At 39.0% G+C, this 12,513-nt stretch overlaps 1 protein-coding gene across 10 annotated transcripts in view; it reads left to right on the top strand.

Moving 5' to 3' along the window:
* The window catches only part of RHOH (ras homolog family member H), an 83,139-nt gene that overhangs the window by 46,233 nt on the left and 24,393 nt on the right, over nucleotides 1-12,513 (top strand). For 9 of the 10 annotated variants that reach the window (XM_078149039.1, XM_020991282.2, XM_020991269.2 and 6 more), the window contains one exon: nucleotides 256-2,817. In XM_078149039.1, the coding sequence (XP_078005165.1) occupies nucleotides 451-1,026 (576 nt within the window). In that variant the 5' untranslated portion in view covers nucleotides 256-450 and the 3' untranslated portion in view covers nucleotides 1,027-2,817. Of the gene's footprint in view, nucleotides 1-255; nucleotides 2,818-12,034; nucleotides 12,149-12,513 lie in introns of those variants that run through there. The other variant, XR_013484219.1, reaches the window with a different exon arrangement.

Below are 12,513 nucleotides of genomic sequence, written 5' to 3'. Positions count from 1 at the left end.
ACTCTCGGTACATCATTGTCAGGGCCTCTCAGTGTCCCTGGAGAACTCTCTAAGACTAACCATTACAGAGCAGTTGCTCACCAGTTTCCTGATTGGAACTCTCCTCTACCAATAATATTACAGGTTTGGCTCAAAAACCCCCTTTGTGAAATATGTGTTCATGCAGCAGACTTGAAGTCTATACTGTCAAGGTCTTGACAAAATAGATCAGAAAAATAAAACGCTGTAAAATTTTCTCTTCTGTTTCTATTCTAGGCAGGAGACTAGGATCCATTGCACATTAAATGGGCTGTACTAACTTTAAAAAGGGATGTGGAATTCCACAGAGTGGTGAATCTGTGAGAAGGGACATCCCACCTTGCCTTTCCTGAATGACCAGTGTTCCTACAGCCCCCTGAGGTGTATGTTGCTCCAGGACTGATATCGTACTTGGGAACCAGGCTCGACGAGATGCTTAATTCCATCAAATGTGTGTTGGTGGGGGATGCTGCTGTGGGGAAAACAGCTCTCTTGGTGCGCTTCACATCGGAGACGTTCCCTGAAATGTATAAGCCCACGGTGTACGAGAACGCAGGGGTAGACGTCTTCATGGACGGTATACAGATCAGCCTGGGCCTCTGGGACACGGCAGGCAACGATGCCTTCAAAAGCATCCGCCCTCTCTCTTACCAACAGGCAGATGTGGTGCTCATGTGCTACTCTGTGGCCAACCATAACTCCTTCCTGAGCCTGAGGAACAAATGGATTGCTGAGATACGGAGCAATTTGCCCTGTACCCCGGTGTTGGTGGTGGCCACACAGACTGACCAGAGGGAAATGGGACCCCACAGGGCTTCCTGTATAAACTCAGTGGATGGGAAACGGCTGGCCCAGGAGGTGAAGGCCAAGGGCTACCTGGAGTGCTCAGCCCTCAGCAACCGAGGGGTACAACAGGTTTTCGAGTGTGCTGTGAGGACTGCGGTTAATCATGCTAGGAAGAGGAGCAGGAGGAAGCTCTTCTCTATTAACGAGTGCAAGATTTTTTAAATCTTCAGCACGGAATAAACACCGTGATTCATCCCACAGAAGACCATTGACTAGGTTGGGGGTTGCGAGACCGGCCTTATGTGTTCCTGTTCCATGCTGGTACTTTGTACAGATTGCTTTTTTTCTCCTGGACATTGTTTTTCACTAGAAACGTTGACCATTAGGTGTCTTGCTAAAGCATACCTTACACAGGAACCATTTTTGATGACTTCATCTAATCAGAGCATACCCCAGAGGCCTTAAGTGGACGTTTTTTCTGTTTTTTACCTCTCCTTTTCTTTTAGTTATTTTATTTAATGATGCAAGGACTCAAGGTTTTGCTAGAAACTGTACCATAACTTTGGATACCAAACTGAGTTTTTCACAGAACTCCATATTTAAAGACAATTTTATTTAAAAGCAAAAACAAAGTAAAAACATTTAGCTTTTGCATGAGCTCATTTCCACACTTGGTAATTCCCCTCCTTCCACTTAATCACCAACACGAACTGCTAAAAAAAAAATTACTAAATAGCTTCTTGGAGTTTGACCATGTGTTAGATTTGTTGTTCGTTTTTTTCATGTCACAGTAATTTTGTTGAAACCACTTAGCAACTGTGTTTTGTTTTGTTTTGTTTTTAAACCAGGTAATTAAACTCAAAAGAGCAATGAACTAATTATAACAACTTATTTCCCAGGTACCTATCTTGCTTTGAACTTCCTTAACAAAATATAGTTTAATGATCTTGAAAGCTTTCAAAATTATTTATAATTTTAGGAACCAATAATTTGTTGTCTCTTCTATTCCTTAGTAAATTTTTTAAAAATTGTGCACAACACAATGCCTTTTTTATCACCAAAATGCCTTGCACATAATATGTGCTTAATAAATGTTTGTTGACTCTATGAGTTTCCAGTTATACTCCAAGTGTGATCATCAGAACAGCCCCCAAAAGAAAATAATACTTGCTCTTTTTTTTCAGAGGAAGGAACTGGGAAGTTAAGAGACCTCACAGGAAACAGAAGCCTTCCCCTGATACTTTAGTTACTGTTTACTACATTTTTCTCTCCTGAGTCTTTTCGGTTCTTTATGTGCTAATGGGCTACCATAGTATTGCAATGACATTTAGAACAAATTTATTTTCAGTGGAGCTCCCTTCCTGAGCTCTCAGGATAATAAAAACATTTCAGTGTATTGGGGAGAACTTCATATTTTTTGTTACCTTCCCCAAATTTTTGTTTTTCCTCGAGATTTAGAGGTATAGGGATTTCAGGAAGCATTCAGGCAAAAATGTCACCAATCAGTATGATGGTACCAGTGAGTAGGTGCAAGAAAGCTGGAAAACATCTAAGGTAAGCTGGCTGGGCTACAAAAAAAAAAGTTACCTGGGTAGATAGAGAACAGCTAGAAAAAAAATAATAACAACAACAATAATATAATTAATAATAATAGTGGTTATAGTGCTGTTAACTGTTTGAGTGTGACTATTATCTTCTGTGAGTGACAAACTATGAAGCCTAGTGTCTGTTTACTGAGTTCCCCTCAAAAAAAACTTATGACCAAGTGGATCTGCTGTGCATTTAATGATGTTCGTAATTATTACTGTGCTGTATGGTAATTAGGTACCACTAGTAAACTGTTCACATAAATGGCTGTAATATGCATGACTTTTACACAGTCAATATTTTTTGTTATGTCATTTCTTTGGTGTCTATGACAAGCAAATGTCCAGTTTGCCCTGATGGGACTCATCGCCAGTATAGTGCTTGACATGTATGCAGTAAGCACTTAATAAATGTTTTTTTCATTCATCCATTCATTCATTCTCTCATTCATCACTGTGATCCATCCTGACATAAGCACCAAGGTTCTGAATCTTATTCCCTAATACCTGAGGTCTCACTGCTCTTAACATCTTCCTCTCCTCCACCACTACCTAGGCTCGAGACAGAGTTTTTATGATCTATTTTCTTTAGTTCTCCAGTTCCTCACTTAGTGTATCCTTGGACACCAGCTCCCTCATTGGATGTTCTGGGCCCTTGGAAGCTAGAGGCAGAAATAACAAAGCAAACAAAACAAAACAAAATGGTGTCCCTTGAGGCTGTGAGTAATATCACGATTGTTATGATACAGGGTTGAATGAGGCCAGTTTGGTGGCATAGGGCATAATTGAGGATAATTGAGGCAGGTAAAACAGACTTTGTTTTTGGCCTTGGAGAATCCTGGAACTGTAGAATGGGCTACAAAATAGTTAAGGGAAAGGGGAGGGGAGAGATGGGAACCACCTCTGGCACCCTACTGTCCCTCCTTTCCCAGTTCACCAAAGTCTTCAATGATGATGAAAGGTTTTTATAAACCTTAAAGTGTTAAGTATGAACATAATTGCTAATGGAAAATTCTATAACCTATGCTACAAAACATTGTACTGAATCCTTATAGGCCAATTGCTTGTCCTATAGATTCATAGAAATTTTAGAATGGTGGAAGAGACTTTAGAGCTCATTAGTCCAACCCCCTTGTTGTTCAGATGGGGAACAAATGAGAATATTGACCCTAAGAGAGAGATTTGCTTGAGGTCTCACAATTAATTAGATGTGGTGAAGATTAGAACCCTGGTCTTTTGACTCCCAGTTCAATGCTCTTCCTGTTACACTATAATACCTAGAATTAAGACAAAATGATTTATTTCAAAGTTCCCCCAAATCAGAGATTCTTAAGCTATATTTTCCCTAGTAATGAAGAGGGGACTGGTAAAAATCATGGAAAGCTACCATTTACAAGGGGCAGCCTTCCCATCCTCCATATTTTTTACTTAATTTCCATGATTAGATTGCATTTGCAGTTGGTAGGGACGTGAATAAGGTATGCCTCTTGCTTTCATATTTAGACTTTCTGTCTGTTATAATTTTTCTATCTTCACATCTAGATTTCTCTCCATTTCAGGCATTCCTTTTCAATGAAAGAGGTGAGATCTACTTCCTTTAATACTTGATGCTCAAGAGTTGGAATAGATCAACAGTTTTCAAACTTTTTGGTTTCAGGACGCTTTTGCACTTTTAAAAATTGTTGATGACCCTGAAGAGGATTTGTGTGGGTTATCGCCAGGGGTGTGGTAGTAAATGTTTAAGTGAGTCTTTAATACACACACACACACACACACACACACACACACACACACACACGACGCACTTTCAAGTTTAATATCCATTATTAACATTTTCTCCATTACTTTCCAAAGTCTAGATAACCCACAAAGCATAAATCAAATCCTGATTTGTAGCATTTGCCGATTTTCAAGGGATAAACGTCACACTAAAAATTTACCAGTTGGCTCTCTCAGGTTAGTTTGAGCCCACTTTCAGCGCATCCCTGGTTATAGCTCTCAAATTTAAAACTATTTATGAATTAATTTAAAGTGTCAGAAATAAACCTGTTACATGCTAACTTAATATATTTTTATGAAAAAAATTATATTTTCCAAAACAAAATAATTCTTGAGAAGTGACATTGTTTTGGATATTTCTGCAAATTTTTAAAATTTGTGGCTTAATGGAAAATTCTTATTTGGATTCTTATACTTGTTTCTGCATTCAATCAGTTATGATATATTGTTTTGGTTGAAGTATGTGAAGAAAATCTAGCCTCATACAAATGTGCAGTTGGAAAAAGGAGTAGCATTTTAGTAGGCAAATAACCTCTTAGTATTATTATGAAAATAGTTTTGACTCAAGGATACTCCAAAAGGGTTTTAAGGAAACCCGGGGGTCCATGAAAGCCCACTTTGAAAACAGCTAGATTAAAAGATGGGCAGCTAGGTACTGCAGTGGATAGAGTGCCGAGCCCAGAGTCAGGAAGGCCCAAGTTTTAATATGACCTCAGACACTAGATGTATGACCCTGAGCATGTCACTTAACCTTGTTTACCTCAGTTCTTCAACTGTAGAATGAGCTGGAGAAGGAAATGGCAAACCACTCCAGTATCTTTCACAAGAATACTCCAAATGGGAACATGGAGAGTCGGACATGTTGAAATGACTTAACAACAAAAGTAAGATCTCTGAAGTTCATCTCAGCTTTAATCTATGATTCTGTTACCCTGAAGACCGTGTGTGTGTGTGTGTGTGTGTGTGTGTGTACAAAGTAGCAGTTGAATCCCTTCATGACTCTAGTTTATTGAATTTTAGATTTGGAAGGAACCCCAGAAATCTCCTACTCCAGCTTTCTCATTTCACAGGAGAAACTGTGCCCCAGAGATCATGTATGTTGTATCTCCTTCACACCAGAATTTTTGGTAAAGTATGAAAAATGTAAAGAGTTGTTTCAGAGTATGGCTTAAGGAAATTTTGCTTCTTTGATTTGGCCTTATTCCCCAACAAAGATGTTATTCCATTAACAACAATGAAAAGTTAATTCATATTCAGCTTAAAAATTAATATAGTATTCCATGGAATCCAAATATATTTTAGGAAAACTTTAATGGAAATCTATAATAGGAAATGTTAAAAATAGAATATAATAGAAATGAATTTTTCTTTTTTGAAGACTGGGTCTCCCTATCTCACTTAGACTTGGAATAACAAGAGATCCTCACAGCCTGATCTCATTGATTGGCAGGGGAACTTTGACCTGCTCCATTTTTGACCTAAGATGGTTTGCTCCTCCTTACACAAACTGGTGGTTCACCATGTTGATGCCAGACAGAGTAGATACCTGATCAATTTAGCCTCTGCACCTCAGAACTTCCAAGGTCAAGAAATCCACCAGCCTTAGCCTCCTGGTAGCATGAATTACAAATGCGTGCTATCCTAGCCAGAAGAAGGCTCTATCTTAAGGACATGAATAAATGTTTTCTTAAACTTAAATAAGTAACAGAAGTGAGACCCAAACTCAATCCCCTTACATTGGGATGTTACCTTCTGGCTTTTTTCTAAAACCATTATATTTCCTTTGGGGATAAGACAAGTATAGTTAGACTATCTCCATTAAAAGCTTATTTGGAAGATGCTTTAATCCACAGAAATGTTATTTGTAAGTAAGTTGGTCTTAATATATGAAACTCATTAGCCCCAGTGGATTTTACAGGTCCAGAACACAAGTAAGTACAAGGAAAGTTAGGACAAATTTATAGATGACATGGCTTATTGAAGGAAACTAGGGGTGTTTGGGGCAAAACAGTGGCATCTTAGGATGATTTGGAAGGCAAACACCCCTTTGGTGCCAAGCTCTAGGTCTGGTTGGAACACTAAAGTGACTCAGGGTAGAAATCATATTCTTAACTGAGTGAGAATTATTATGTTTTAAATGGAATGCTTTTGAAAGAATTATAAAGGTTTACAAAGGGAAATAAACTTGCTGAAGCCTCTCTCACCATTTCCTGATGAGGTTACGCTGGGACCTGTTCACTTGATTTAGAAGATATTACTCTTCAGATAGATTTGTTGTAAATGTCAGAAGAGGAAGGGGAAATAGGAGGACTAACTCCAAAACCAAGCAAAGAAATAATTTGGCACAATTGTTCAAAATGTATGGGTCTCCAAATGTATTTTTGAAGCTCAGCTTAAGTCCTACAAGGTTCACAAGTAGAACATGAGGATAGAGGAATTATTATTATTTTGAATAAGTTTGCTTTTTTTCCCATCTAGTTTTCAATGGAATCATTGATTCTTAGATTTGGAAGAGACCTTTAAGGCTGTCTAGTCCAAACTGTATCTGGCCAGAAATCCTGCTGTAGCATGTCCACATCCTTGGGGAGTGGCCCATCACTGGAGATCTCCCAGCAGAGGCTAGACGGCCACTCCCTACCTCTTGAGTCAGCCCTTTCTACTTTGGCCAGTTTCATTCGGACATTTTCCTTTATATTCAGGCTAGATTTACCTCTAGTTTTGATCTGTGGGGCAATCAGAACAAGAAAGGTAAGTTCCTTGTTTATGTATGGTACCCCTGGCATATTAGACATTAAACCAAAACGACTGGGGAAAAAAACTCACAGTCCCTGATTGTGATTGACTTTTGGCTAGCATCTTACAAAAGGCAAACAAGAAAAACTTCAGTAAAAGTTTTCATGCCAAGAATACTTATGTATATACAATGGAAAGAGGATTAGTTTTAGAGACAGAAGACTGGGTTCAAATTCTGCCTTTGATGTATGTTTTGTGACCTTGGTCAAGTCTTAAACTCTCTGAACCTTAATTCCTTTATCTGAAAGTGAAAGGGTTGAACTAGATGGCTTTTAAAGTCCATTCTAGCTTGAGATATGATTTTAAGTTTCTCTTTACTTGTCATTTGTGGGAAAGGGAGCAGACAAAGGAAGTCTATCCAGTCCTTGGAAGTGATTATAATTGAGTTAGCCAATGGAGTTTGCTACAAGGTAGCAGGTAAACAAATATATAATCATGTGTCACATATACATGTTGGGGTGATACAAAGTAAAAGAGATCACTGTGGAGTATACAGCTCTGTAAAGAGCAAAGAGGACTGCATTTGGAGTGAGTTGCTGCATTCAAATCCTGTCTCAGTCACATGCTACTCGTGTGACTGTGGGTAAGTCATTTAACTTGGGCCCCATGTTCTCCCTGAGAAGATTAGAATTGACTGGCCTCTCAGGTCCCTTTTAGCTCCACATCTTTTACCCTATCTTTTTACCTCTCTGTGACTTCATGGGGCTAATTAGGGAAGGCTTCATGGAGGAGAAGTATCTAGGAATCAATCTGATACCTAATTTTTTATGGACTAGGGAGCTTGGTTGACTGATCATATACTGGGGCAAAAGAGCCAGAAAATTCAAGGTGAGCGTAAATGACCTAGAGTTTACAGAAGTCATCTGATAGATAGTATAGCCTGAGCACCAGTGACGATTCTTTGTGCTAGGATGAGTGTCTCATCCTCTTCAGAATGATGTAACCAGGGGCCCTCAAGGAGCTGGCTGATTGTACTGTAAAGCAAAAGCAAAAATTTGGGTTCGCCTCCTTTGGTGGGTGCCTGGATTTAGATGTTTTAGAGAATAAAATGAATAAAAAATCACCAAGTGATGAATACGAATGGGATGCTGTTAGGGGCCCATCTATTGGAAGTGGTTTTTTACTCTGGACAAAAGGAAGGAAATGACTAGAAATAAGTGTGTCGGCATAGACAGTGCTTGCCTGTTGTGCCATTCAGAGTATTTCCAGGAACTCTGCCAGGTCTACCTCAAAGCAGCTGTACAGCCTAGAGAATAACTGAGTTTATGGCATTTTAGAGCCAAACTCTTGGGTATGTATAAACTAACTCACACTTTTATAACTATGCTATTTAGAAAGAATTTGGTCTTGAGGTCCAATGTATCCACAGAGTATATTAAGACAGCAGAAGGAGGGCCCAGAGTTTTTAAGAACATCTCCCCTGTTAACAGACAAGCTATTGTTGATGTTTGGTCCTGTGTTTCCTAATGAGCTTTCCTTTGAGAACATTCAGTGAATTCTTTTAAGGCTCTCTAAATGCAGCCTTGTACTCGAGGCAGGACTTTCAGTCAGGATTCTTCCACTAGTCACTTTCTTCCTTCCCTTCTTTTCTCTACTTCCATCTATATTTCTTCTCCTTTTTTCTTTTCCTCTTCCTCCTCTTTCTTCTTCTCTTGTTCTTCCCATCATTATCAATATTATGATCTTCAATTTGCGTAACATTTTAAACTTTATTAAGTGATATCACATCTGAGATATGAAGTAAGGATAGTTGTGCTAAGAGGCTTGGGAAGCCATCCTAAGACCAGGTATCAAGATGGAGCAAATGACTTACCTAGCACAAACGCAAAAGAAGAGATTTAGTTAACTTATTAGGATATAATTATTAATCAAGGATCCATGTTGATAATCCTGGTTCTAATTTTGATTCATCCCCAAGACCTTCCTCTGTCTCCTTTTTTCTTCGTGGAGATGGTGCTTGGGTAGTAGGCACTGAGCCGAGTCCACCATTTTGAAGAATGCCATTCTATGCCCTATGCTAAGTGTGTGTGTGTGTGTGTGTGTGTGTGTGTGTGTGTGTGTGTGTGTGTACCAGATGTTACCAGTTCAAAGCCCCCTATTATGCATGAGACAAAGTGGGCTATACTCTAGCTGCTTGAGTGGCTACTGACCATCAACATTTCCCAACTCCCAATGGTTTGTAATCTTACCTGTTCTAAAGTCTGGAAACAACCCCCTTGAAAATCTACCTGTACCTTTAGACCCTCTTCCTTCTTTGTAATGTGCATTGGCCTAGCTATAGTCTACCATTGAAATAGTTTCAATTACAGAAAGGAAAATCAAGGTCTAGGGGATAAAGGAACTTGTTTTTACCTAGACTCTCACAATTACTTAGTGACAGAACCAGGAATAGAAACCAGGTCCTCTGACTCCTAGCCCTGGACTCTTTCCACTACCCTGGGCTGTCACTATCACCACCGGTGCTGTAGAAAATCAATAGCTTGACTCACTGATTCTATGGAATCAGTTAAATAGACACAGATGATACCTCTACATGTCAAATAAAAAGAAATCGATGCAGTTATCTGGATAATTCAGATCTTCTAAATAATTTCACACCAAGTACATTTTGTGTACGTGTGTGTGTGTGTGTGTGTCTTTTAAAATTGCTTTATTTCTCCCTTGTGTTGGAGTGTATAGCTCTAGACAAAACACAGGCCTCCAGAAGAATGGATATGGCAAATCTTGAGACAAAGAAATTTCCTTTCCATCTTCTATTATTTATTTGACTATATGATGTCAGAGTTGGAAAGATTCTTAGAAATCATCAAATCCAACTCTCCCATTTTCCAGATGAGAAAACTGAGACAGAGACACATAAAGTGACTTCCTCAAGGTCTCATAGTTAGTTAATAGAGGCAGGATTAGAAGTACAACTGATTTTCTACAATGAGTTCTTTTCCCTTCATGTGCTCCCTTTCATGCACTCTACATTCCAGATAAATAGTCCTATTAGCTCTTTTTCTAAATACAATATGCCACCTCTGTGCTTCTGCATAGTTCTCAACACCTGCAATATGCCCCAGATCAGGGGTGGGGAACCTGTGGCCTCGAGGCCACATGTGGCCTTCTAGGTCCTTGGGTGCGGCCTTTGACTGAGTCCAAGTTTTGCAAAACAAATCCTTTTATGAAGGGGATTTGTTCTGTGAAGTTTGGATTCAGTCAAAGGGCTGCACTTGAGGACCTAGAGGGCCACATGTGGCCTTGAGGCTGCAAGTTCCCCACCCCTGCCCCACACCATCCTGCCCCCAACCTTTGGGTTGGAAAGTGCACTTTGTTTTTGTTTCTTATTTTATGGTTTCTAGTTTAAATGTTTGCACCTTGTTTGATAAGCCTGAGGTGGAGGTATGCATGTAGCATACCACAAAATATAATTAAAATAGTCAAGAGACAAACAGGAGCACCCTTAGAATGGCAACCGAAGAGCAACAGGAAGACAGAGCATAGAACTTCAGCTGAATAACAGTCACCTGCGACTTGTTACCTAACCACTGAAAAGAGCAGGTTGTACAGAGTTGGGAAAATCAGGGAGCTAGGGTTTTAAGGGACTAATGTATGAGCCAGGGCATTCTCTCCTCAGCTTCTTCAACATCCAAACCTAGAAACCATCCATTGGTTCCTACAGGCTTCACTCTACTAGAAAAGGGAATTCCTAGAGAAAGAATGTTCTGTATGTAGTAGGTGCTTAATAAATGCTTGTTATACTGAATTTATGTAGTACATTTGCAATGAGATCCCGTAGCTATGGCTAGTGATTTGGACTTTTAAATTGTTAATATTGATAATTGGTTTATATATGTTTTTTGCCCAGATGGAGAACCAAGCCCATGACTTTATCCATGTACATTTAACTATTTATAACCATAGAGAAAATTGTAGGACTTGACCTGTGTGGGTCCACACAAAACTAGACTGTTTGCTTTATTGTTAGTTTTCCTTCTGCTCTTGTACCTTAGTATGAAGATGGAGAAGCAAGATGATGTAATAGGAAGTACACTCAATTTGGCCTAGAGACCTAGATTGGAATGCTGCCCAGGTCTTTAGTATGACCTGAGTCACTTCCCTCTCCGGGCCTCAGTTCCATTATTTAAAATGAAGTAGGCAGAGGAGACAAACTCCAGATTTCAATAGGATTTCAATCCTATCATTTTATGAACTAGATTTTGAAAGACCCTTGCTTGAGAAAGCATCCTAGAAGAAAATGGAGGGTCCAAACCAGAGGCACTACATTTAAATGTTAAATCTACCTTCTTCCTCATCTAGGAGGACTTCAGTAGCAGAACGTTTTTTTGGCACTCCTCATATAAGTTTTATGATGGAGAGCAGCACAAAGATCTGTTCTACAACCTGGAGGCTGTTTCATGCCATTTTGACCCTTCCAAGCAGGACCCTTCAAAATCTGGTTCAGGTTGTGACTCCAAATTCTGTGCTCATTCCCTTACACCCATGGTGTCAAAATCAAATAGAAATGAGGGCCACTGAACCATTCATAAGGATCCCTGCAAGCCACATCTTGGTTTAGAAAACCATATATTGACATTACCTATGTTCTGTTGTATTTTTACTTGTCTTTAAAAATGTTTCCCAATTACATTCTAATATGCACTGGGAGTGTTGTGGACCACCATGGAACCTGAAGCCAGCCTGTTCAACTTCTTTGCTTTCTACCATGTCATCTCTCCTCTGACTTCATCATCTCTATTTTTTCTTCATAATTTATTTATTTTTAGTTTTCAACATTCACTTCCATAAGATTTTGAGTTTTAAATTCCCCCCCTCAAGGCAGTGTGCAATCTGATGTAGGCTGTATTTATACATTCATATTAAACATATTTTCCCATTAGTCATGATGTAAAGAATAATTTACCTCCTTGATTTCCTTTCTACCATATAATGAGCTCAAGCCTCCTCTTTTAAAATGAGTATAATTTTAGATCTATAGAATTACTTCAGATTAAGTGTAAATATTGGCTATTATTATCTTTGTATAAGAAGAAATCTAGTGACCAGAAATTTTTTTTTACTATCTCTAGAATTAAAAGACCTGGATTCAAATCCTGCCTCCACTCCAACTCTTACCACCTTTGAGATCTCGGGCAAATCATTTGAACTCCCTGGACCTCAGTTTCTTCATCTGTAAAATAAAGGTATTAGACCAGATAGTCTCTTTGCTCTTTGGTACTTTCTAGTTGTAAAACCATAATCTTTATCTGACAAATTTTTCTGTCACATAATTCCAGTGCTGGGACTTTGAACCACTGGCTCAAAATGAGAGAAATACCCTAACCAGTTCTGAGAAATAGCCAGTGAAACAATAGGATGATGTCACTTGATAGAGGAACGTGAAAAGTCACTTAGTCTCTACAGAAAAAACCAGTGCTTTAACTTGGTTCATTTTTTTATTCTTCGAGGAGAAATTCATACAGGTTGTTTCTCATCTCCTGTATTTACCAGCCTTGGTAATTGAGAGAGAGAAAGAGAAAAAGACAAAGACAGAGACAGACAGAGAGAG

The sequence above is a fragment of the Phascolarctos cinereus genome, unplaced genomic scaffold (genome assembly GCF_003287225.1).
Source record: "Phascolarctos cinereus isolate Bilbo 61053 unplaced genomic scaffold, phaCin_HiC Scaffold_9;HRSCAF=440, whole genome shotgun sequence".
Classification (NCBI taxonomy): Eukaryota; Metazoa; Chordata; class Mammalia; order Diprotodontia; family Phascolarctidae; genus Phascolarctos; species Phascolarctos cinereus.
This window is presented reverse-complemented; position numbering and strand designations above follow the sequence as displayed.